General features: G+C 26.7%; 3 protein-coding genes across 3 annotated transcripts in view; 1 reads left to right on the top strand and 2 right to left on the bottom strand.

Moving 5' to 3' along the window:
- The window catches only part of LOC112598411 (formin-like protein 3), a 45,711-nt gene extending 42,224 nt beyond the window's left edge, over positions 1-3,487 (top strand). The window contains exons 7-19 of the mRNA XM_025344855.1: positions 1-245; positions 313-433; positions 495-627; positions 715-805; positions 870-931; positions 1,047-1,256; positions 1,350-1,497; positions 2,060-2,230; positions 2,311-2,403; positions 2,653-2,704; positions 2,800-2,955; positions 3,041-3,116; positions 3,209-3,487. The exon at positions 1-245 is cut by the window's left edge and continues 989 nt beyond it. Coding sequence (XP_025200640.1) covers positions 1-245; positions 313-433; positions 495-627; positions 715-805; positions 870-931; positions 1,047-1,256; positions 1,350-1,497; positions 2,060-2,230; positions 2,311-2,403; positions 2,653-2,704; positions 2,800-2,955; positions 3,041-3,116; positions 3,209-3,238 — 1,588 coding nt within the window. The 3' untranslated portion in view covers positions 3,239-3,487. The remainder of the gene's footprint in view (positions 246-312; positions 434-494; positions 628-714; positions 806-869; positions 932-1,046; positions 1,257-1,349; positions 1,498-2,059; positions 2,231-2,310; positions 2,404-2,652; positions 2,705-2,799; positions 2,956-3,040; positions 3,117-3,208) is intronic.
- A 2,433-nt stretch (positions 3,488-5,920) lies between these two features.
- Positions 5,921-11,575, bottom strand: LOC112598540 (stress-induced-phosphoprotein 1). Its single transcript, XM_025345046.1, has 11 exons — positions 11,346-11,575; positions 10,959-11,168; positions 10,605-10,882; positions 9,287-9,470; positions 8,747-8,873; positions 7,600-7,742; positions 7,352-7,529; positions 6,603-6,764; positions 6,411-6,514; positions 6,182-6,345; positions 5,921-6,099 (listed from the first exon to the last, which is right to left on the bottom strand). The coding sequence occupies exons 1-11, from the start codon at positions 11,346-11,348 to the stop codon at positions 6,027-6,029; spliced, it is 1,626 nt and encodes a 541-aa protein (XP_025200831.1). The 5' UTR covers positions 11,349-11,575; the 3' UTR covers positions 5,921-6,026.
- A 1,492-nt stretch (positions 11,576-13,067) lies between these two features.
- LOC112598452 (NF-kappa-B inhibitor cactus-like) lies at positions 13,068-26,440 on the bottom strand. The gene is made up of 7 exons (XM_025344916.1): positions 25,514-26,440; positions 18,320-18,650; positions 16,956-17,061; positions 15,994-16,195; positions 13,860-13,948; positions 13,326-13,496; positions 13,068-13,260 (listed from the first exon to the last, which is right to left on the bottom strand). Exons 1-7 carry the CDS (start codon positions 25,632-25,634, stop codon positions 13,195-13,197), a joined length of 1,086 nt encoding a protein of 361 aa, XP_025200701.1. The 5' UTR covers positions 25,635-26,440; the 3' UTR covers positions 13,068-13,194.
- Positions 26,441-27,013: the final 573 nt, after the last annotated feature.

Genomic DNA, 27,013 nt, shown 5'->3' with positions numbered 1-27,013 from the left:
ACCTCCTCCGCCATCACTCATTGGAAGTACTATTCCACCACCTCCTCTTCCACTTTCTACAAGTTTTACACCTCCTCCGCCCCCACCTCTATTATGCAGCATGCTAAGTGCCACTCCACCACAACCAGCACCATTAAACAAATCAATTTCTGCATTCAATGGACCACCACCACCTCCACCCCCAATGACTGGTCCAACACCATTTCCTGCGCCACCTGTTGGTGGTTGGAATGCTCAACGCGATCGTGAGTATTTTATTGAATATAATTAATTGACAAAATAACTAAAAATTAAATGTTTATCTTAAAATAGTATTACGTAAAAAGCCAATAACTCCACCGGTACCTATGCGACCTTTATATTGGACAAGAGTTATTTTAAAAGAACCTATTGTTGAAACATATACGCCAACTACCCCAGATTCACCAGATAGGTAAATATAAAAATATAGACAATTTAAAATTTAAAAAAAAACTGAATATACACTTGTATAGTTTAAAACCACTATGGAGTGATCTAGAAGAAGCCCCAATACCGAATATAAACGAATTTTCACAACTTTTCTCTCGACAAGCAGTCGAACCAAAATTAGCAAAAAAAAAAGTGCAATTGAAAAAAAAGACAGAGGTGAGTTGTGCGTTTAGAGATCTGCAGTCTCCGTAAAAATGTGAAAAATAGTATTCATGTCTAAATATTTCCTGCGTAATTGTATAGGAATTTAAACAACTGTTGGACACTAAGAGATCGCGAAACGTAGGCATATTAGCTCAGAGTTTACATTTGGATTTTTCTGAAATCGAAAATGGTAAATAATAATTGCACTACAAAATCGATCTTGATTAAAATATTGTCCAATGTTTGTTTTTCAGCTCTTTATAATTTCGATACGTCTGTAGTAAGCGTTGAAGTACTTCAACAGATTTATGAAGTGGTAAGTATCAAGTACCTTTTATAATATGAAATAACTAATTAGTACTTACCATGATGACATTATTCGAGTTTCGTTTATAATAATATACTCGTCTTTATATTATGTTGTCAAACAGTCGGCGACAGATGAAGAATTGGAATTGATTAAAGGCCATGTGACATCTCATCCAGACCAACCACTCGACAAACCAGAACAGTTCCTGTTAGAACTCAGTGAAATACCACACTTTGGCGAGCGCGTAGCGTGCTTAATATTCCAATCAGATTTCAATGACGCTTTGAACAACATAGCAAACAAATTAAATAACATGAAGGCCACTTCTAGAGTAAATTTTATACGAAATATAAAACTATGATCTTACATACCTACTGTACTAATGATATTGATACGTTCTCGTGGTTGTTATTATTACATATAGTTCCTAATGACTTCGGAGAGTTTGAAAAAAGTGTTGGCCATCATATTAGCATTGGGCAATTACATGAATGGAGGTAATCGGCAACGTGGTCAAGCAGACGGATTCGGTTTGGAAATCTTACCTAAACTTCGAGATGTCAAAAGCAAAGGTGAAGAAAATATATTTATAAAAAATACGTTCTGCTATATAGTACTACGTTTTGAATGTGCCTGGACTTTTAGTATGTACTACCGTAATATTTTGGGTAGTAGGTACGGCGTTCGATTTAAATTTCAAGTAGGTACGGTACATACCTATCTACGGACTACGGTTATCCGATTTTCGATTACAGCGAAACCGGTTTTGCGTAAATATATATTCCCGTTTCCGTACTTTTATCTTCGCAAAGTACCTGTGTAGTGATCTAAATTTTAAATAAAACGTCAATGTAAAACCAATAGGTATATTCATAGTCCGACTCTAAATCTAAGATATTAAAAAATTTAAAATTTGTCATATCTAAAGACTAAAAAAAATCTAACCGTTGAATACCTTCTATTTTATCAATCTAATTTTTTCTTTCATAACAAAAATGAAATCCGTAAAAAAAATTCGATTATTCAAAACGATAATCTACATCCGCATGTATGCCATATAAACATATTATTTTTTATTTTTGTTAGTTATTTTTTTTTTATACGTCTCGACTTACGATACTAAATGTTTTATAGATAACTCAATGACTTTGCTACATTTTATTGTACAAACATACATAAATGAATGTAAAGAACCAATGAAAGAAACATTACCTGTGCCGGAGCCCAGTGATGTAGATCGAGCAGCGCACGTAACTTTTGATGACTTACAACAAGGTCTTAAAGAATTAAAAATAAAATTGGCTGGTCAGTATTGCAATATATATTTTATTCACAAAAACAATATGAAGTATTCGTTTAATGTTCATTTGTTTTTAATTTTATAGGTTGCAAAAAAAAAGCTGACAAAGTAATATTATCGTCTGCTTATGATAGCTTGGAACCGTTCAAAACTAAAATGGAATCATTTATTTCTATGGGTATAATATTTTAACTCTTATTAAACCAGAAATTTTTATTGTATAGTTTGGAATATTTTTTAAACACAAATAAATATACATATAATTATACTTGATAATATCAAATAAAATAATTACGTGAATTCAAGAAAAATGCATTAACCTCTACCATTTACACAAATTTAAATATTTAGAAAGATCCAAATTATACAGTTAACCCAAGATTGAAATAAATTTATTAAATATTAATTGTATACCTACGTTTTACAGCGCACAAACAACTAGAAAATGAACACGAAAACTTGGAAGAAAGTAAAAAACTGTAAGTACAAACTGCTCTGATATTGTATCATATTATATTAAAACGCAATATTAAAATGCTATGACTTGATAAAATATAAGTTTTATTTTTTTTAGGTTTATTAAACTAATGCGATTTTATCAGTTCCAACCGAAAACCAGTAAAAGTCTTTTAGATGTCGCACCAAAAGATTTCTTCCCACTATGGTTACCTTTCTGTACAGACTTCAAAGATTGTTGGAACATGGAACAACAACGAATCGTAAAAGAAAAGTAAGGATTATCGTTTACAATCAATAATGATTTAGTTAAGGAATATTATTGTTAATTGTATTTATACATTATACATATATTTTAGACTTTTAGAAAGTAAAAGAAGAACGAAAGAAAGACAACAACTAGTTAGGACGAATAAGAAATCACTAGAAGGACTGGTAATAATGATTGTTTGACTTAGCTAAATGGAAAACAAAACTCTTAGAAACGTGATACATCTTTTCTAACATATATTTTTTTTTATTTTTAGAAAAATCAAATTCAATCAAAATTTAAATGATTTTCTAAACGTCAATTTCAGAAACGAAAAACAATTTTTTAATCAAATTCAAGACTGAAAGAACATGTGTTGTTAATTATCTACTCTTCTGAATAGTTTAAACTTTAAAATGCATGTTAAGATGAAAATGTTGTGAAAATATGAACGCACGATCGCTTAAAAAAGAGCTCGAATGTGTTTATATATATTTTTTTCCACAAGTCTAATAATGTTAATTATAAATTTACTGTTATAAGTTGAGAGTATAAATGTTATTGATACTAACCACTAAAAAATTATATTCATATTATATATATATATTTTAGTTTTAATCTTTTAAAGAAACATTATTTTTTAACTTGATTTGTTGCAAAGACTGACTAGAAATTTTAAGTAAAATCTATGTACTATACATTAGTTGGATAAATAAAATATATTATTATGTTGTGTCTTTGTACACATCATTATACACTATTACACTAATGTATAACTATATAAATAACATGATTTTTAAAAATAACATTCGTGTGGTGCTACTTATTTTTCCAAAACCCTTTTGGTAATCTGACTAAAAAGTGACCGTAATCGCCACCGTGGCAGTGATCTCAAAATCATAATACAATAATTATTATCTATTAATGATAGGAATATCGTGTATCGTGTAATGACTTAAATGTTCAATGAATGATACTTACCTATTTGATTTAATTTTAGTTCCTTTAGGTTAGTAATGCCTAGAAAAAGAACTCGGCTTTCACGACAGAATGCTACTGCAAAGCGACTGCGACTATTGCGCAACAATGAAACAGCGGTTGAAAATAATATGCATAGGCTGGCTACTCGACGAGCAATCAGTGAAAAAAACCGTGCTAGGGAATCGAGCATTGAACGTTCCAACATTTTCGAACTTAGGCGAACCGACAACGGGAATTGAGCGCTGAACGTTCCCATCAATTGGCACAGCAAAATGCACGATCAGCAAGGAATAGAAGTCGCAGCCAACGTAATTTATTGAATTCTGCGTTTCCGTATGATCGTACTCTTGACTATGCTGAGCTAAATGATAGTGATTATTGGCAGAATGGATAAGATTATGCAACTCATGCCAAGCAAAAAAATGGGCGGCTGAAGCTCATGGACTGTGGAGTAGTGGTGGCAAAGTAAATCTAGTAAATCTACCCAAAATTCCGGAACCAACATCAGTTTTCAAGGAACTGATATCAGGCTCACGTCCATCCTACTCAAAGAATTTCTTAAATCATCAAAACAATATAATACATTTTTTCAAATGACTTAATTTGATGCAAAAGAAATTCGTAAGAGAAACCTTATGTCCAATTTTAAAGAACAGGGGCAAGTTAATCATTTGATCGATAATTCACTTCCAGCCGAAGGTGCCAACCCGAATTTTTGCAAATATATTTTATTCCTTTTTTTTTACTTAGAAACCTTAAACTACCAAATTTATGTAGAGGGATCAAACTTCAAGTCAAATTTCTTCGCAATAACGTGATCGTTGCAATGATTTTGACTGGTTAAGCAGTTGGTCAAACAATACTTATACCTCGCATAACAATGATTTCAATGATTTACCTCTTAATTTTAAAATCTTTTACCGTAACAATAATTAAAACACAGGTGCAAACATTTTAACATGTAGGAATAGATTTACGTCAAAAATACTTTTAAAGCGGCCAACTATAAGTCGCGTTGTCAAGGTCGGGTTGTGGAGAAAATCAGTATGTTCTTCTGCAATAAGAAAACAAAACTAAAAATATAATTTACGCATAAGTACTTTAAAATATATTCTTTTAAAAACTTCTTAATCGCGATCATAATAACAGAAATTGACGCAAATGAAGTTACGGGTAACAGCTATACTTATTATATAATAAGAGATGGTATTATTTACGAGAATTATTTTAATTAATTTACCTATGTAATGATTAAAATAAATGAGAATTTAATGTTTAACAATGACAATAATTTCAACACGCATGCAAATGATGAAGGAATGCATCGTTACTGGTTGGAGGGCAACGTCAAGTAACCTAACTCATTATATAAAATAAAACATGTTATAGTTGGCACTTTCCATGGACAATATAGTGCACAGGATCTGTTTGTTTTTGTATGATTGGCTAAATATTTAGAATAGAAGCAAAAAGTAAAAAAAAAAATATGATATATTTTCATATATAACCATCACATATTAACTAATAAATAAATAATTACTTTACAAATTCTTCATTAGGATTAGGAATAAATTATTAACGAGTTCAATACTATCAAACATATTAGTTGTACTTGAAATGAATTTTAAAATATCTAAAGATAGCAGTTTAAAATAAAATATTTTAAAAACGCATTATCTTTTTATTAACTTTAAAAATAATTATATCATATTTACTTTTACTAATATTATGCTTAACAAATTTCAATAAGTTGTATAACTTATAATAATTGGGTTTAGTATTGATTTTTTAAATGATTAACTTAGTAGTTCATAAATTTTATTTTACCAAAGACAATTGTGTAATCTAAATCATATTCTTTAGTAACAATATTCAAAACTAAGGTCACAATTACACATTTAGAACATAAAATATAAAAGTTGAAAAATTTTAAACATTATTAAAATAACCCTAAAATATAGTTTAAGACGCAAGTCATATATTTTATGTATTGTAATTTAATCATTATCATCCCTAACTGCATATTATATTATTGGAAAGAAACTTCAAAAATATAATATAAATATATAAAAAAAGCATTTAAAGTAGTGTAAGATGAACAAACATTCTTAAATTCAACGAATGGCGATCAATCCAGACTCTATCAATTTTTGGATCTTGCTAGCAATTTCTGGATTTTTCAAATGACTAAAAATTATAAAAAATAATAATTATTAAAAAGTACAGAAGTCACTCATTAGTTAGTATTAATTACTATTAATTGACTTACTCGCTTAAAGCTTTAGGGTCATTCTGCATTTGTTCAAGTATAAGACGCATTGCAGGATCTCTAATAATATCTTGAACTTCAGGATCAGCCATAGCACGCTTGCGCATTTCTTCGGGATCTGAATTTGCTGCTATAGAACATGATCGGTAACCTTCCAAGGCTTCCTAAAAATATATATATTTATATTAATTAAATACACGAATAAAATAAAATATCTCAATCAACTTACAGCATTAGATGAATCTATTTCCAGTGCTTTTTGATATGCTGATAAAGCTTTAGAAGATTGTTGCATACCTTGTAAAATTTTACCTTTCCTAATCCATCCTTTTACTGTAAATAAAAATAAAATGTATTTATATACAAAATTGTATTTTATTTATTTATTTTTTTTTGTTATTCAAAAATAAAATACACTTACAAAATTTTGGGTCTAATTCAACACATTTTTCACAGTCTTTTAAACCAAGATCAAAAGCGGCCAATTTAGTATAACAAGCAGCTCGATTACTATAATATTTAGGTTCATCAGGATTACGCAGAATTGCTTCACTATAAGATTTGACAGCATCGGCAAATTGACCTAAGGAAAAATTTGAATCAAATTTAGTTTTTACTGCAGACGATAAAACTAAATAAAAATATTAACATTAATCTATAAAGTTGCATATATTTTACATTTTCTATGTTATTTGTACAAATGTTCTACACAGCATTTGTTAAAGTAATAAAGGGGTTAGAGCAAACATTTTTAAAAGAAAATTTGATAAATAATAATTATGAACGAGTGTGATTGCTGTGGTACAAGTCGCCAATAATTTTTTGTGTTTATTACCAGTTATTACACATATAAAACATACGTATTTTCATATAATTGGCATTCAATAAAATATTTTGTTCCTATAAAAACTATTTTAAATTAATACCTAAATTAGACCTGTATTATTAGACCTTAATACCTTAATAAAGTATGTCTATTTAATTATATTGAAAAATTAAATTTGTCTTAGTTAAAACATAATTTAACTTTTTAATAAATAAATCAAGATCCATCTTAAAAATTAAATTATGTCTCACCAAAGTCCTGTTTTCCAGAAATTTTAAGTTTAAATACTATACTTCAATATAATTACTACAGAACCTTAAATGTATTTACTCTGAAACAATTACCTTTATTGAAATATTCATTTCCTTTTTCTTTGGCTTCTTCAGCTTTAACTGGGTCTATATATGCTTTGCGATCTTCTTCTTTAATTTTTTTCTCTAGTTCAGAAATAATAGTCTTTACTTCTGGAGTTCTATGTTCTGACATTGATTTTTGGAAATATGTTTTTGCACTTCTATAGTCCTAATTATGAAAATGATAAATAGAGTATTGAATAATTAATAATACATATGAAAAATTTAACAATTCTCACCTCAAGTTTTTTATAAGCATTTCCAATTCTAGAGAAAGCTTTGGCAATTAATTTGAAATCTGCTCTATTTTCTCTACCTACTTCAACCGCTTTTTCACACTGCTCAATGCATTTTTTATATTCCTTTTGTTCAAAATAAACAGCTATACAAATTCAAAAGATTAAAATTTAGACAAAGTTAGGTTAAATACCTATAGATATTTTATTTTAAAATGCAAATAAAACTTAAATATACATAGAACTGTAGATTTAAATTTTAATCTGGCAGTCCTGAAGTGTCACTAATGGGTGACTTCTTATCCCGAATTCATCTGTTAATATTACTTGATCACAAATACTTATTGTGCTATTATTACATGGATTGTATATTTATTATAAATATTAAAAAAAAAGTCTGGCAGCTAGTTTCACTATAATATAATCATTCATACATAATATATTATAATTATTTTTGTATTTAATTTATTCCCATATTTAAGTAGTTTATGTGTTTATGTCTTATCTTTAATAAATATTACTTAAGTTAACTATAAATTTAATAATATAGTTTATAAAGAAAAAAAATATTAAAATATGATTTTATAAATTTTAATTATACAATTATATAAATTATAGTGTTAATATTATTGACTTAAAAATTATTGGAAATTTAGATACAAATTTCAAAAAATAAATACTAATTTGTTATTATCCTGGACCAAATAAAATGGATCATTCAAACTGCCACATTCAACATCACTTATCTTATAGTATTATTTAAAAGTGTAATACGTCTCTATATCTTTATGTCATATGTATAAATCTAATATTTGTTTTATTTATCGAAAAAGGATAAATACTTTTCGAAATATTTCTGACAGTATTTTATGTTATTATAATCATTTTAATAGATATGTTGTAGGCTAGTTAACTATATTTTATGTGTAATTATGTATAATTTCAAGTGTAAACTCCTCTTACTTATATGAACTGTATAAAATTAAAAATATTGAAACATCTTTTCATAATTGAAAATTATTTTACAGTCAGAATACCATGGTACAGCTAGCAACACTATACACTATCATTAAATAGAAAAATAAATATATTATGATATTAATCATAAATATAATTTTTAACTAGATCTAAATTAAATGTATCAACATACCAGCAACATTGTTGTAAAATGTCATATTTGTTGGTTCTAACTCAATAGCTTTATTGTAATGTGCAAGAGCTGCTTCAAAATTTTTCTTTTTGTATTCTTCATTACCTAAGTCTTTTTCTTTTTTAGCCTGCACATAAAATGTATATAACCATAAAAAAAAAAATAAATAAAATAAATATTAAGTATTGTACCTATGGGTTAAAATCATTAAAATATACATTTAATTAAATTTAAAGCATAATAAATATGATAGCACAATTACTATACAAGTTATAACTAATATAATTATATTAACTATTTAATATACTATATTTTTAATTGTTTTGATAAACAAAAAATAAACAAAGGTAACATTATATATTATCTAAATTAAATAATATCACCAGAAGTAATTCAAGCAACTGTATCAAAAAAATTCTATTTCTGTTGTTTTGTACCAATTTTAAAACTAATATTTTAAGTAATAAGTTAGTTTATTTACATAAAAAAACACTAATAATTTTAACTTTTGAAGAAACTATTAAATGATATTTTAATAGCCTCTTTTTGTTCTTCTGTTAAACTTTCATCTTCAGCTTTTTCAGGAGGTGGTGGTGTTGGTTCCCTTTTTTGTTTTGGAGGTGGAGGTGACGGTTCAGTATCCATTTTTTCATCATCTCCCATTAAATTAATACCCATCATTACACTTAATGCAGCTGATATTCTAGGATCTTGCATATTCATACTAAAATAAGAAAATTTTAATATAGTAAAAATACTAATTATGTTATTTTAGCCTTATTAATAAACCACTATTCAGCTAAGTAAAAATTGTTATCCAGAAAAATAACAAATAAATAATAAGTAGTTATTTAAAAATTATTCTTATCTGGTAGTTATTATAAAAACTATGAATGAACTTTACTAAATTAATATTAGAGTTATTTATTAAAGATAATTAATATCATTATACAAAATTAAATGTCGGATATTATACACTTATACAATGCATTATACTTAAATAATATGTACCTTAATATTATATATTTATTGAATATTGGTAATCAATATAAAGTGATTACAATATACTTGAACATACGCTTAGATAACATTTTAAAGATATTTATATATTATACAGCTTTATTAATTAGCATTTGCAAACAAGAAAAAGGAAAAAGCTGTAATGTTCATATTAATTCCGATAGAAGTCAGAAATTTTTTGAATAAAAATTATGTAATTTAAGCATATTGTGAAAATATGTAGGTATCACTACGTGTAACACAATTTTTATTGTTTTATGTCTCATTTAAAATAGTTCTTATGAATTATTAATAAATAAGATTTGATGCAAATCTCAATATCATTCAATTTTATTTATTTATTTAAAAAATTTAACAACAGTCTTTGTAGTAAGTCATAAATAAGATTAAAAATACCTGTACTATGTTATATAAACAAAATTCAAACTATGCTATTGTTGGCTGTAGCACACTCATGGCTACTACTATGCATAGAAGTCAAACGCTTAAGATGACAGTTTTATATGAAAATGCTCAGTGAAAGAAGAGTTTCGGTCAACCACTACATGCATTCACTTATGGCACTAAGTACAGTATTATTTGTGAAAAAATAAATTGACAGTCGTTTGTAATAATATTAAAATATTGTTAATTTTTACTACTCCTTTTCATATTAAATCTGATCAAAATTAACTTTTAATTTCTAGTAATAATTATTTTATGTAAGCAGATACCTAACATTTAACATAAATTTAACTTATTAATTTTAATATTGCCATTACAATTAAACGCTTATGCAGATATACAGCATTAGGTATAAATGTTTAAGATTTTAGTGACATAAATTTTAAAAACTTACATTAACTTTTGAGGGTCTTTCTGGCATTCCATTAGTAGACTCATGAACTCTTGATCATTAAGCAAATCTTTAGTTCTGGGATCCTGTGCAAGTTTTAAAAAAGCTTCTGCTGGAAACATGTTATTGCCTCCAAAAGAAGGTTGAGTTTGTTTCACTTCTCTTAAGCCATCAAGCAACTGCTGATTACTAGGGTCAAACTTTAAACCATCTTCATAAGCTTTGACAGCGTCATTTTTACGCCCCAAAAATGATAAAGCTGTTCCTTTTCTCGAATATCCCTAAAATAAATTTAAAAAAAAAAGTTAGATTAAATATTTCATATTATAGATTGTTAATATATCAAGGTTAATATACTTTAGGCCAATCTGGCTTAATGGACAGAGTCTTTTCAGCATCTTCCAACGCGTTTTGGTATTTGCCTTGCTTTGCATACGCAGCCGATCTATTACTATAAAGTACATGGTTTTTGGGGTCTAACGCAATAGCTTGAGTATAATGTTCAATAGCTTGATCATAGTTTCCGGCTGCCAAAGCAGCATTACCTTTATCTTTCAAATCCAGCGCCTAAAAAATGATAAAAAATTTTTAACCACATGTATGAACCATAATGGACTATTTTTCCAATAATGTACTAATTATAAATATATACTTGTCATTTTATTTTAGTACCAAGATTTTAATATTTTATCTTCGAGTTCTTACTTAAGACAAGTTTAATTAATTAACAATGACGATGCTTACCATTATTTAAAGGGCAGTTTATTCGGTTGATACGATTTAAAAATGAAAGTAATAATGAATTATGAATAAAAAACTATAAGTAATATATAATTTGGTATATACTCTTCAATAATTCTGCACACGAGGAAACGTCGCAAGTTTGAACGATTCAAAATCCAAATTGAAATGAATCAGAATTCTAAACGACCAGAATACAACATACAACTATAGAAGAATATTCTAGAATTGTCGAGAATCGAGACTCGAATACTCGATGGTCGAGAAGAAAAAAACAATCACCGGGCAGTGGTACCAACATTATTTTCAGTTCCAACGGTGAACACAACTGCATAAAATAATAATAATAATAATCAAACCATAATATTATTCTATAATCTATAGTCTTTTAAAAGATTATCATAATAAATTATAATCACATGTTCACGCTGTTATTTGTTAATTGTTATTGACTATTGAGTATTTGAGTGTATTGACTTTTGAGTGCAATGCTGTAATCGTAAAGATTTAAGAATTTAAGATATACCTAAATACCTTATATATTTATAAATATTATATTTTTAAATAAATACCGTGATTGCTATGTAATAGTCTACTCTTTCACATTTTAGACATTTTGAAAATCAATTTTTACTTCAATTATAGATACATAAAAAAAATTGATGGAAACAGATTTTTAAGTCCAAAACTGACTAGTATATTAAGGTTGTATTTTCCAAAACCAAAATAGGTACATTTATAAAGGTATAAATAATTATAATTGTGATCTGATAGTTTGATATAGCTTCCATACTATCAAATATAATATTAACTTATCAAAATAATTATTAATTCATAAAAAATCTTTATCCTTACAATGAATAAGAAATGTTGATTAAAAAAAAAAGGGAGGAGTAGTAAGTAATCACTACTATAGAGTAGAGTTACTTGACGTCGACTAAATCATTGTAGAGTATTTGATAAATTTAAATTTAATAATAAATCATTGTATACGAAAAACACTTAAAAAACAAAGACAGACTATCGGCCTGTATTCATTGTTTGAATTGGCAAAAAAAATAGAGGAAACAAGTGTAAAAAATACAATAATTATTTGTATTATAATACAAAATAACTAAAAAGAATTAATAATCAATCTATTATATACACACCTGTAATTTATTACTCTAGTGTTATTATTAATTAAAATAAAATAGTAATAATTTACAATGAAAAAAAAAATGTATAAAATTTACATTTTCAAGGGGTTGATATGTCACCTCATTGGAGAGCATGTGTTATTATATGGCACACATAATATAATGTGTAGTATATATTTTATACTACACTATTACATCAAATATAATACATATTTATTAATTTATCACTAGGGCAAAAATGCCATTAACTAATTTAAATTTTTTAAAGACAATTAAGTCATATTACAAAAAATACAACTTTTTTTTGAATAAGTGAAATGTTTGTGGATTAGTCAAAAAACGTGTAGTTAAATATTATAGACTAATTGGATATATGCCAACTATTTTGGTACACTTTCAGTTGAATGATATTATCATACTATACTTTTAACATATAAATACATTTATTAAAAAATCACCAAAAAATATTCCATTCACATAACATTCATTGGACATTTCCAACAATAAAAAAAAAGTTAACGTGCATATCAAATACATTCCAATAATATTAATACATAAAAACGGGGAGGGGAATCAATAATAATTTAAAAATTACAAAATACACATTTAACTATTAATGTACTAATTTAAACATATCTAGATTTTAAAAATTATAATCAGGTGGTTGAATGCTAATATAGGAAAAGATAAAACAACATCGGTATATAAATTCTTCAACACTTGATTGAACTGTTATTAGGTAACTGAAGTACGTTCATTGAATTCACAAGATCGTCGGACTGAAATAACCATTTAAAAATAAGCTTTACATAAACAAATAACAAAATAAATAAATATAACATACAATTTCATTATCTTCTTCATCTTCATCATCATAATCACCTTCAATTTCAAATGCTAATTTTCCAGCATAACTCTCAATGTTTGGATCGACTTTATCTAATAAACATTCAATTAGATTAGCTCTATTTAGAGCTACTGCAAAGTGTAATGCCGTGTATCCACTTTTATAATCCTATAAATTAATTATTAATTTGTTAGTAATTTATTTAACATTTTTTTTTGTACTGTTATGATTAAAACAAAAAATTTAATTAATACGAATAAAACCCATTTCACAAAGTCACGTAATGTATGTCCCACTCAGATGATGATAGTGTGTTTCCTTCGTCAACATGGCATGTATGAATTTTTCTCATGTAAACTAAAAATGCACGTATACAATACACAACCATGTGAAATTAGGCTTTACAAATATAAAATTTTTATAATGCAAACATTATAAACTAAAAATTACTAGTGCATTTGAAACCCAAACTAGATTTTAATACTAAATTATAACAAAAATTATTAAAAATAAAAATAATATTCAACTTACTGTGATATTCACATTTTTTGAACTATTAACAATAAATCTAAGTAAATTTGGATGGTTAGCGATTGTTGCAATATGAATACATGCTAAACCTAAAACAAAAAATATAAATTAAATTTAAAAATATCCATTAATATACCAATATATTAAAATTATATATTATGCAGAAATCAATACTTCATTGTAATTCTATTATATGGCAATAATTAGATTTTATTACTATAAATTAATGGTACTAATTAGTTATTATTCATTAACTATTTACAACTTATATTTAATTGGCTTATTTTAATTTAATAAACATATTATACACTACTAGTAGTTTAATATTTAAAATAGGGTGGGAAAGATGTTATCAAAAAATTTTGCTGTAGATATTGTTCCTCACCCTCTACTTCCCATGGTACACATCTATCAAATATTATTTTAACTGTCCTAACAATAAATAATAATTAAAATAAAATCTAATTATACATAAAACTCAATTCTAAAAGCAGTTAATTTCTTTCAAAAAGTTGAATATATTATTTTTAAATCAAATGTTGTATAAGACTGTTTACAGTATGTAATTTATAAATAAAGTATATGGTCTACTCAAATAACAAATGTACATTCACAAATGAAAATTATTTTCCAATTTGAAAAACTGATATACATAGTTATTAATAAAAAAAAATCATCAAATAAAATAGTTTAACATAAACAAAAATTAAAAAAATTTTTTTTTAATCTGAAATCTTTTGTCATATTCTTCAAAAATATACTCATTTATTTATTTTTCATCAATAAATTAGTAATGATAAGCCACATAATAAACTGTATTTATGATAATCAAGCCACTAAAATTTATAAATGTACAATTTTCAAGCTGCTACTATAGTCTTTGTTATGGCCAATTATTGTACTGGTCTATTAACAGTATGTAACGACTAGTGATTAGCCCAAGTCATAGCTTAAGAACTTTACCTTAATGTCCATGTACTTTCCAATACAAAAATGTGTATTATAGCCAACTATATAACAATACAATACCAGACAGTTGCCAGTACGACATAATATAATAAGACAATTAATGAATAAGATATAATCCAATATTATAACATACCGATGGTTAATTTTAAATTCAAATCTATATAAATAACCAAATATTAAGATATTTTAAGCAAATACTAACTTTTTGGAAACCAAAGTTACCAAATAATTTTTTTAATAATAATATTAAAATTTTAACAAGTGTTATAATTTTTAAAAGTACAGAGTTTTCAATTTTGACCTCCAAACAGTACCAACTAATTAAATTTACTACCAGACATCTCTCTTAAAATATATGATAAGGGTAATATTTTTACTAAAAAAAGTTTTTTCTTACTTAAAAATAAAAAACATTTTTATAGAATCAGTACATTTTATAATCGTCTTAAAATCTAAAAAAAGTATATATTATAAGATTTGAATTAATAGAATTTTGATTAAATAATATTTTACAAATTTTATTATTTTTAATCTAGGTACTTATCATACTTAAATTAACTTTGTACGTTCACATAACATCATTATGAATCACGGCCAAATTTATAAACACTCAACAGGATGGGAGACAATCAAGGACAGTGTATTATATAAAAATATTTTAAAATAATGCTCACTGTTCATAAAGTATTTCCTCCTTTCTTGTAAAACTAATTAAATATTTATTTAACTACTTAAATTTAGTAAATGCTAATATATAATCCAAGTAATTAATCATTTTATAAATTAAATAAAAATATAAAAGGTCAAATAATAATATTAAAGATCTGCTTCTTTGTTAAATAAATATGTTAAAAACTATCTAAAATCATGCATTTATCAGTAAATCACTTTATAATATTATTTACATAGCATTCAAACTTTAATTACAAACTGATATTAAATACCAAGAGTTGTACTCTAATTACCACTAATTATTGACTCAAATGTAAGATTTTATGTTCTAAAGTTACCAAAATTATAGAACCAAATAAATATTAAACTATAATTTTCTGTAGATGAATCATTTTTTTTTTTTTTTTTTAATAATAATATAAATTACCATTTAAAAACATTTACAAAAATTAAAAATAATTATCTATATATATAATAAAAAATAGATACATACCATCATAATTAATAGTATCTAATATTTTTGGCAATAATACATAACTAGCTAATATTCTCAAACAATCAAGTTTTCCACCATAACATGCCAAATGAACTGCTGTATTGCCATTACAATCTAATATTTCTGCATTGGCATTAGCCATCATTAAGTATTTTACAATTTCACACTGGTTCGTGATAACAGCCAAATGGAGAGCACTCTAAAAACCAAAATTAAGTTATCAATCAACACGAATCCATAAAAAATATATTAACACATATAATATTATAATAATACCATACAAAGCAAAATATATGGAAACAAAATTAAAATACCTATTTACTCACAAATAATAAAATAATAAGTTTCAGAGATTTAATTAATTAAAAATAACGTGTGTTATAAGTAAGTTAATTAGTAGACTGGTAATGATTTAGAACATTAAATTTATTAATAAAATCAAAAAAGTAAGCAATGTTGTTATATGATATTGAAAAATTAAAAATATAATAATTGTGTATATTACAGTACTATTGGGTATTATGCCTATTAAATAATAAATAAATAAATAACAAACTAATTTTTAATTTTAACAGTATAAATATAACATTATTATAGTTTACTAATATTTTCTATTTATTTATTGTGTATGACTCATATATAAATCAACATGTAGTAATAACATTAGATCATAAACTTGCCAGATAATAAGACTGTTACAGCTAGTTAACAGTTACAATTAATGCATACATATTTTTATAACTGTTAAAAAATATAAGTTAAAAGAGATAAACAAATGAAAAAAAGTATTTTTAATGGAATTAATCATATTTTTTAGAGTATACAAGAAGTTTGAAGCTGAATTGTGTAATTGTAAATGGGTTTTATTATCTTAAAACCAGTTTAAAATAATAGGTATAGAAAATATTTAATTATTCTTTAATTAGATTTATTATAATATGATAGTATTATACACTTACTTGGCCATCATCGTTTCGTATATCTAAAAGTTTGGAATCTGGACAAATATCAATTAACCGTTTTGAAACTTGGATATATCCATGGAGAATAGAAAGATGAAGTTGCCTAAAAAATAAAAATAAATGTTCAGTTTCATGCATGAATATTAATACAAATAAAAAACAGTATTTAAAAAGTAACAATCTAACAACAATTTAAGCACAAGTTAAGTACACTATGAGGAATTGGTCTATACTAAATCCTAGAAGCATAAAGTAGACAGAAGTCCGGTATGACTTTCACACAATGCGAGCGCTCTATAAGGTCTACTTTGGTTCCTACCTTGCTAAGATGAGAAAGAAACAGTCTACTATGCTAAATACATGTAACAGTGCAACTAGGTGTATAATTCAATGTCCATTTTGTAGAAAAAAATGCTAAAAAAAATTAGTAACATAAATGGAAATAGTAGGCTTTTGCAGCAATTTGATCAAAAAGAAGGAAAACACAATTTTAAAATAGTTTAAAGTGGTCAAGTATATTTGTATACCCAAGGTCACAATTTATTAGAGGTTAGAGACTTCAATTATTACTGTAACAGATTATTTTTAACAATGATTAAGAATATTTTATTTTTCATAATAAGAAATTTGTAGGACCAGATAAATTGGCATAGTATGTGTTACCTAGTTCTGTAGAAACACATAAAATAATAATAAAAAAGTTTCACTATAAGGCTTGTATTCATGTATTTATTTTAGACCCCAACATAAATTTAGATTTTTAAGTGACTCTGCACATAATTAATAGTAGTATAGAAATCTTAAAAATATGATGAGACAATTAAAACAGATTTCAATACCAAAATTAGATCCCAGTATTTTATCTAAAACTTTTTATAAATGGATGTTATTAAAATAAATGTTTCCACCAACATACTTTGATGTCACTACAATATAATCCCAAATAAAGTATTAATCTTAGTAATAATAATATTAATTCACTATATACATATAGAAAATCTTTAAAATTCTTACATATCTAGTACCTAATTTAATAATTATTAACATTTAACCTTGATTTCATAATTTTTAAGGTTATTATAATTTTATATACCTAATCCTTATATATACATTTAAGTTGAGATACTTATCATTTAGATCTATAAAAAAAGTTGAAAATAAAATTAATTAGGTAGATATACCTATATAACATGACTGATATTTTAACTATCTACCATTAATAGTTAATCAATAGTATCACTATTAATTAAGAAATTATGAATACTTTAACTATTTAAGTCTAAATTTGACACTAAGAAAATAGTTATAGATAAAGATTAGGTAAGTATAGAAATATAAATACAAAATATATCGGTACATACGTGTCGCCATCTTCATTCTGTTGAAAATAAAGCTGCCAATTGTGTTCAGTTTTGGAATAAGGTTTGCAGGCATCTTTCTGGTCAACATCCAATTCACTCAAGCAACCCGATTCACAGATATCCAAGCCACTATCAACGACAATTTTTGGTGTTTCTTTCGGTTGTTTGAAATTGAGCTCTTCATTTTTTGTATCGTATTCAATATTTTCTTTGGAAAACATATCACAAGACAGATTGGCACCAGACAAGAATCCAGAATCCATTTTAATATTAGCATTGTCTTCAGTAATTTTCTCGCTCTTATTGGACTGCTGTTGTTTCTCCCGCTTGCCTGAAAGTTCCATTTTTAGTTTGTCTGCGTTGCTCTTGGACCACATACTTTATGTCAATAAAAAGTGTGTTTATGAGTGAAAGAAATATTCACTTCAACGGCGTATATTATGAGAATATTATTATACTGTAAAAACTAGTGCACAACTGCCTGATAATGTAATGCAAACTAATTATCGGGGTAAGCGAGGAGCAGTAGTATTGATTAAACAGGACCTCTTGTCGTTTTCAAAAATAAAATAAAATCGGAAACAAAACAGTAGCGCGATAAATGAATAAAAAATAAATTTATAAATAATTAGGTACAACACAGATTTACCAAAAATACAGAACACAAATAAACACAAATGGACTAGAAAGACGATAATAATTTTTGCTTCGAAAAACCAATCTGAAGACTATAACACGATCACAAAATACATTTACGTAAAATAAAAAAATAAAAACAATCGGTAGACAATAATAATTATTTAGGACGGTATGAATTCATGGACTCGATTGCTACATGCCAGTATGGCACTTTTGTATTTTCACACTCCAAACGCGACCGACGACGCACACGAACAGAACACAACAGCTGACAACACCGTAACTGTACAGCTACGCGAGTACTGAACTACTGAACTACAGTCTACAAGTTACAACTCGCCAACCGCCAACTGCCGAAGCACCAAGTCTAAATTCGAGACTGAGGCCGAGGAACACCGAACTGAGAACGATGACGGGCGGACAAGATATCATTATCATATTATGGTAATGTTGAATAATAATAATATAATATTATTATTATGATGTGGATACGATATTATCACGGCGCGGAAATACGGGAATCGCAGTCAGCTGCTGCTGCAGCTAAATATGCGGTCGTGATCGTAGTACTGTACCAACCACACGATAATATACAATAATTATATAAATCTGAGGTACCAACTGTCTACCAAAGTCTCGCTGTGTCAGCAGCGGCGGCTGCTGTTACGGCATGCGAGACGTCTTTATGGTTATGCGGTTGGTGGCCAACAAAAATCTGAAATACGAAAGTGAAGGGTACAAGATCATAGGCCGCATGCCATATAGTTCATACAACAGTTTGTAATCCGCTGTCGTAATTAATATTATTACGTAGGACAGGCGGCCAGTGGCCTGTAGCTGAATATTGAACTGCCTCAAAAATTGGGTGGGTAGATAAGTGAAATAATAGAGTACCTACTACAGCAGAGTGCCAAGTCGTTCTCCTATAATTTTACTATAAACACTAAAATTTCATTAAATAACTTTAATCCATTTAAAAACGTGCTAAAAAAAAGAATATTCAGAGGGCTGGTAAATTGAAAGATGTGAGTGGTCAATTAAATTATCTAAATAGTAAATTGCCTGTTTCAATTATTCATTCTGCACAAAAACTGATTCAGTGCGATACCACATTAAAAATGTAATCGTTACCTATCTTTAATTTTACACAAATTTTACGTAGAATTTAAGATGTATAGTTTATCTTTAAAAAAATCATTTAGATGTGATAAAATGTATATAATAAATGTCATCATTATAAAAATATTTATTCCTTTTAATTACCTTTAGAACTTATTTTGTAATACATTATTGAATATCAACAATCTATAAAAGGTGTTCTCGCCAAAGAACTCAAATGACGGACCAGATCGAAAATTTGGTAATTTATAGTTTATACAGAGGGACTTGAGGGCCAAAATAATTTTTTTTTTGTCTATGGGCTCAAAAAACATAGGTAGAATGAATCATCTAGGCTCTATAGCTCGGATACTGCTGATGTATTTGAAATTTACATGTAACATATTTTAAGTCTAAACTCTATAGTCTATAGATATAAAAGACATCTATTTATAACTCATTAAGTTCCTACCTCCATTTAAATTTTAAATAATCAGGAATTTAAATTACAACAATTTTTAATACGATAACCAAGTATCTTTTGTGATATTTTATACTTTTACATTTTCCCACTTTATAACTAAAATCTAAGGATAAATGTTTATGATTTTTGAATTTTTTTTAATGCTTTAAGTGTACTTTCTATACTATAGTCTATAATAGTTACAATATTGTAAATTAGAATTACATTTTAATTTAAGTTTTTTGTCTCTTTATTATTAGCGCCCCATCAGTTATTAATACTCACAAGGTTAAAATAAGTTAATTTTTCCTTCATATTTTTATTATTGTGTAACCTATACAATATAATTATGTAAATGACATCACTTTATATTTTATATACTTTATACTTTACAAATTAAAAAAACGTTATATAACTATATACCAAATATAACCATAATATAATGTAAGTCATTTAAATGTTGAAATTACATTTGTTATTAAATGATTTATTCTAATAATTAATTTAAATAGGTAAATAATTAATAAATTACAAATATTTTATCGTTAAATATACAAATAACTTAATTAGGTAGTAATTATTTAGATTTTAGAAATTAAAACCAAACATTTTTAAAAATATTAGTGAAACTAATAAACAATCGTAAAAACTATAACTATCATTGGTTATTAATTAATAATCATTAACTAATAACTTTTAACTATACTCTTTAAGTACTTCGGTTAATAAATCATAATCATAAATCCCGTCATTAAATTAAATTATGTATTATTAAAAATTTAAAATGTTTATAATAATTGTAATAAATTAGCAAAGTTTAATATAGGTACATAATATAGTACTACTAATAATATTTATATTGTATCTATACATAATTACAAAAACTATAATGCTTTAGGTACACTACTAAAGTGCTGAAATGCTATATTACTTTTTAGTTTTTATAATACTTACTACCTACCTACATTTTAGGTATTACTGCTACAACTATTACGTTTACTTATGTAGATTATTTTAAGTAGGTACTTGATTAAAGTGTTAGATACGTACTCGGTACTCCTTAAATAGTGTGAAAACCCAATGATTACAAGTTATTATATATAGTATACATTATCCACGTACTAATACTAATTATTATAAAGTATGTATTTTTGTTTTGTGTTTAAAAATTATCTATGTAAATGTTAAATGGCATTGTGTTTATAAATGAATAACTATAAAAATACCTAAGAAAACGATCGAAAAATACTATTAATTTTGTGAAAAACCTACAGCAGTAATGCATAATAAACTATTTAGAAAGTATCGTTAAAACAAGTTTATATTTTCACTATAGTTGTTAGTTGTATAAAATAGTTAACCGGAAGGACCAACTGGAACATTATTATAAATAAATTTAAGAAACTTTACTCGTTATTTCTAAAAATATGAAAACATTATTTATAATATTATATAATCATATTATATAATTAGCCAAAACAGAGTATATTTTTTAAATGATGTCTTTATTTTAAAGTGTTGACTTTTTTGAAATTATCTAAAATTAAATTCTTAAATATTTAAAATAATATACATAAAAATATATAATACTAAAATAAATTTTTTTTTCTTTGTTAGAAAAATCATCAATTTGTGATTATTAAATGACTATCAATATTTTAAATTTCTAAAATACTTTTAAAAATGTCTTTAAATCCTATAAAAAAACAATTTGATTGTACTTATACGTATTACTAAAATATTAAATTATAAATATTATTTAAATATTTTAATGAAAATTAAAAATAATTATAAAATTATTATTACAAAGCGTATTTGTTTATTTTGTAGTTAAAAAAAATTAAGCAATGTCATACAATTATTACTTAGTTTTAATTATGAAACATGTGTAATATTTAATTATTCAATTTAAATTAAACTTTGTGATTATTAATTAATGTGCATAATGCAAGTACCTACATTATATCATTCAATATATTATTTTGCTTAGTGTCTTGATAAATTATCTACAAACAATATACTAACTATTTAAATGGACTTTAGGAAACAGAGTTTAGGAATACATTATATTTTTCTGTTTTCATAACATATTTTGACTTTTGAGATGTTGCATTTATTATTTTTAGACTCCTTAAAACAAATTATTTACGAATTAGCAAAATCGAGAATGATTAACTGAAGGTTTGCAAGATAATTTTGATCAATCGATGAATTGTTGTGTCCTCGCTATTATAACAACAAATATAGTTGAATTAAAGGAGTTAATTACATTTTATTTTAATGAATTATTATTTATTATACTAAATCATATCCATTGCCAATATAGGCAACTGCATCGAAAATAAAAATATTATCATCTCTCAAGAATAAATTCCCAACGAAAACTTTAGTTTATGTGAAATAAACAGCTTCACGACACAGAATTATCATACCTATAAACGGGGCCATGGATAAAAAATAACTAAAAATACATTCATCACTTTACACAGAATGTAAAACTATTCTACAATAGACTAAATAATATTAAAGATACTCCTTCAAAATCTTCGATAAAACCTCAAAACTTAAACCAAAATTTTCCAATCTTAAGAGTTAAGACTTCTTAGAAGATCACGAAGACTAACCAAACAACTTATAAAAAAGTTAAGTTTCACGACATCCATAAATAGTTATAAAAATATAAAAACATTAAGTACTAAAATACCTATGTTAGTATGTTGACACAACTAATAATAGAATAAAAAATACATATTAGTTATGACTTTAAAATAAAAACCATTATAAATACAACTTAAAAACACAAGTAAAATTAATTTGAAAAATTGTAAAAATATTGGTCAAAATTTTTTTTAAAGGAAAGATTGACTAAAAACTAATAGTTTACCTAATACCAAACAATCATTTTTCTTTACCTACAATATCTTTAAGTACTCTGTTTTAACGACTATTTCCGTTAATAATGCGTAACAACAGATAATAATGGAGGCCAGCATGCTTAATCAATCGATATAAAGTTTTCAGGTTCTTCTCTATTGTAAAATTGAATAAAACAATATTCCGAAAGATCTATGAAAACCGTATCAAGAACCTAATTATTTTATTATGTGTACAATGTGTACATCCGCACTAAAATTAATATATCATAATTTCGCGGTATAGTGAAAATGATACGAAGATAGCTACATTAAAATATTTCATTAAATTTAGGTATATAATATATATTGTATATCTACGTATAGGTACCCAATTACAAGTACAATAATAATTATTAATTATTGTCAAATAAACCGTCGAGATTTAGTTATAATTAATAAGACACACACATGACACATAATATACACAGCATGATTCACCAAACATGCTTATTTTGTTTTCACTTCAATTTCAATAATGCAGTTATTCAAAATTTGATTTTTGAAATTTTTAAATATACTTTAAGATAACATTTTAAAATTTGAGATTTATTTTTTTATTACTTGAGAAGTGACCTATGGAAATAAACTTATACTTATCAAAGAAGAACTATTTTTTTTTTTACTGCAAATTATTTAGTGGATAAATTATTATTTTAAGCATGAAAATTAAAACAAGTAGTATTTGAGTTATTTTAATTTATGTAATAAGGGTGGGTAATAGGTTTATGATAATGTTTGGAAGACATGGAAGTTATAGTTTCTTAAAAATGTTTATGTTTATCTAACAATATTTATAATTTGTAAAAATAGTCCAAGTATAAAAATAAATACTTTATTCAATATTACATTTATTTTATATTTTTGATAAACTATTTTTATCTTTAATATAAAAATTTAAAAACCGAAAAATTACCTGTTAAAATTTTGAATTAATAGTATATATTTATAAAAAAATTATCCAATAAATAATTTATAGTAACAAAGAGGGGTTCTCGTTTGAAAAGTTTATTTCACCAATTTACCACAAGATATTCCTAAAGTACGTAATAGTGCAGTACAAATAAAATTTAAGAATTTAAAAATATAGTTTTTAAATATACCTATTTAAAAATACCAAAAATTGAAATTTGAATAAATGTATTATTAAAGAATAAGATGGAGGAGATCATGCTTAATGAATCACCTATATAATATATTCAAATTAAGACTAGGAATTTAATGCATTTATACATGAATTTTTTGCTTCTTTGTTACTTAGTAATAATTAATTTTAAATTCAATCAAAATTTAGCTTACATAATATTATATACCTAAAAAATATAAATATTATTATAAATATAAAATTCTAATTTGCATATTTGGTGGTAAGCATATTGTTTTTATAGTTAAAAATACGATATTCCCGCGTTTAGTGTCTCTGTCTTATAAATACGTAAAAATATGTCTGGTAAATTAATGCACAGAATTTTACATTTAGCTTCGTCAATTTAAAAATTTTAGATAATCAACCCATCATCAAATTTGTAATAGTAAGACTATTATTTGTTTTTATGTGTTAGTTTTTTACGGCGGTTTCATATTTTTAAAAAATTTGCGTTTATAAAATACCGAAATCTAATAATGCATATTATTACTTGCTATGAATTATCGTAAAAACATAAGGGCACCAATAATGTTCTTACCGTTAAGTTTCATGATAGGTCGATTCACTTTAATTTTTAAACTAACGAAGCTAAATTTGAACCGCTGAACCTTAACTTGCTTATGTTACGCACTTATAAGATGGAGACAACAAATGTGGATGTAGCTATGTATAACGTTCCCTAAATATCGGCTAATAGTAATATTGACAAAGATTTTGTTTCTTTATAAAAATGTTTGTACTTAAATGGAATTTGTTTAAACATTTTATACATAATTATAGGTATATAAATATTTAAAAAAAATCTTTTTATTTTTAAAGCATGTTTCGCCAATTTTATAATGCATTAAATTCGTAGTCTTGATTAAAATAATAATTATTGGTTTATTGATGATATATTATACTATTGTTATAAATATATTATCAAATATAAATACCCAAAAACAGTTTGCGAACAACCATCGTTGACATCATCTTGTTTGTCGACTCTTCGTCGACGACAACGCGGGCATCTGAAGCGATCAGTGCGAATCCGTGGTCACGTAAACGTAAACGCATCCTTAATCCTTTACGTCGCAGATCCTTAAAACGAACAACCGATTTCCGTCAACGCAAAGTAATAACTATATATTAATATTTGGATTCCACGAAGCTCCAGATGACTGACGTGCTTGTTAGGTACTAGGATTCAAGTACACATAACGAGTGAAGCGATATATACACGACTGTGTCAAAAGCACAGACTCCAATGGTCGCTATCTGCAAGCAACGATCGGTAGGCACCAGGTCGTCGTTTGCGGCGGTAAGTCAACAACATACAAAATTAAACAAACAATTGTTGAAAAATCGTTATATAATCTTGTCTTGTTTAGCGGAAGCCGGAAAAGCGGTGTGCACCGCAATTTACGTGCGAACATGTTTTGTGACGGACGGCATCGTAGAGGACGATATAATATAATATCACACTACCGTTATATATTTAGCTACAATCACGCTGTCCCGGATTTAAATTTTTTAATAATAACAATACATGTGTGATCGAGGTGTGCCGCCGTCGCGAGTCAACCTATAGCCAATAGGTATTAAGCGGCGGTGATGAGTCGTATGGTTTTACGAAATGACGCGCGCGAAAAGTCGAAACGGAAGGGCTTTCGACGCGGCGTCCTGATAAGAAAATCGCTAGCAATATACGATTACGCACGAGACGTGCAATAAGTTATCGTTTTCGCCGTTGACTGCAATGTCGTTACAATACACATCATACATACGGTTATACCATAAATAATATTATATTTCGTCCGGGCGATGTGTGTACAACGCGTTTATATGTCGGCGCAGGACTGCAGCGGCGTACGCCGTTTGAACATCGCCGCAGCACTATTTGGCGGGTTAGGTACTTAACCAGTAACCTACCTATAATACCTATTCGAGATCGGAACGCGTCGCGACCGAGGAATTTAATGGACTGGGAAAACCGTCGTAACGCGCGCGTAAGTGTGTGTGTGTGTCTGACAGCCGGGGCAGTGGTGGCGGCGGCGGCCGTCGTCTGGCAAATCGCAATCGTTTTTTATATTGTTGTATGTTATTATTATTACATCGGATCGACGACGCCGATGATGGTGACGGTAGGTCGTACTAAAAAACCAGCGGTAGTCGATTTTGCATCGGGTATTTCCCAGCGCTGAGGTCACACACCCGCCGCCACCGCCGCCGCCGTAGGTACATAATGATACGTTCACATGCGGCTGACGGCAGGTCGCGAATCGCTGCGCATGCATGGCCGAGAGCGAAATGCGAATATACGATCAACGCACATCACGATCGTCCGACGGCGGCGTCGGTGGCTTCTGATTTCGTGGCGAATTTTTTATTTTTTATTTTTAATCTTTTTCCGAAAATACTAAAACGGTTTCCCGTAATAAACAGTAAAACCGTGA

This window comes from Melanaphis sacchari, unplaced genomic scaffold (assembly GCF_002803265.2).
Source record: "Melanaphis sacchari strain LSU unplaced genomic scaffold, SCAv2.0 Contig48_pilon_pilon, whole genome shotgun sequence".
Lineage (NCBI taxonomy): Eukaryota > Metazoa > Arthropoda > Insecta > Hemiptera > Aphididae > Melanaphis > Melanaphis sacchari.
This window is presented reverse-complemented; position numbering and strand designations above follow the sequence as displayed.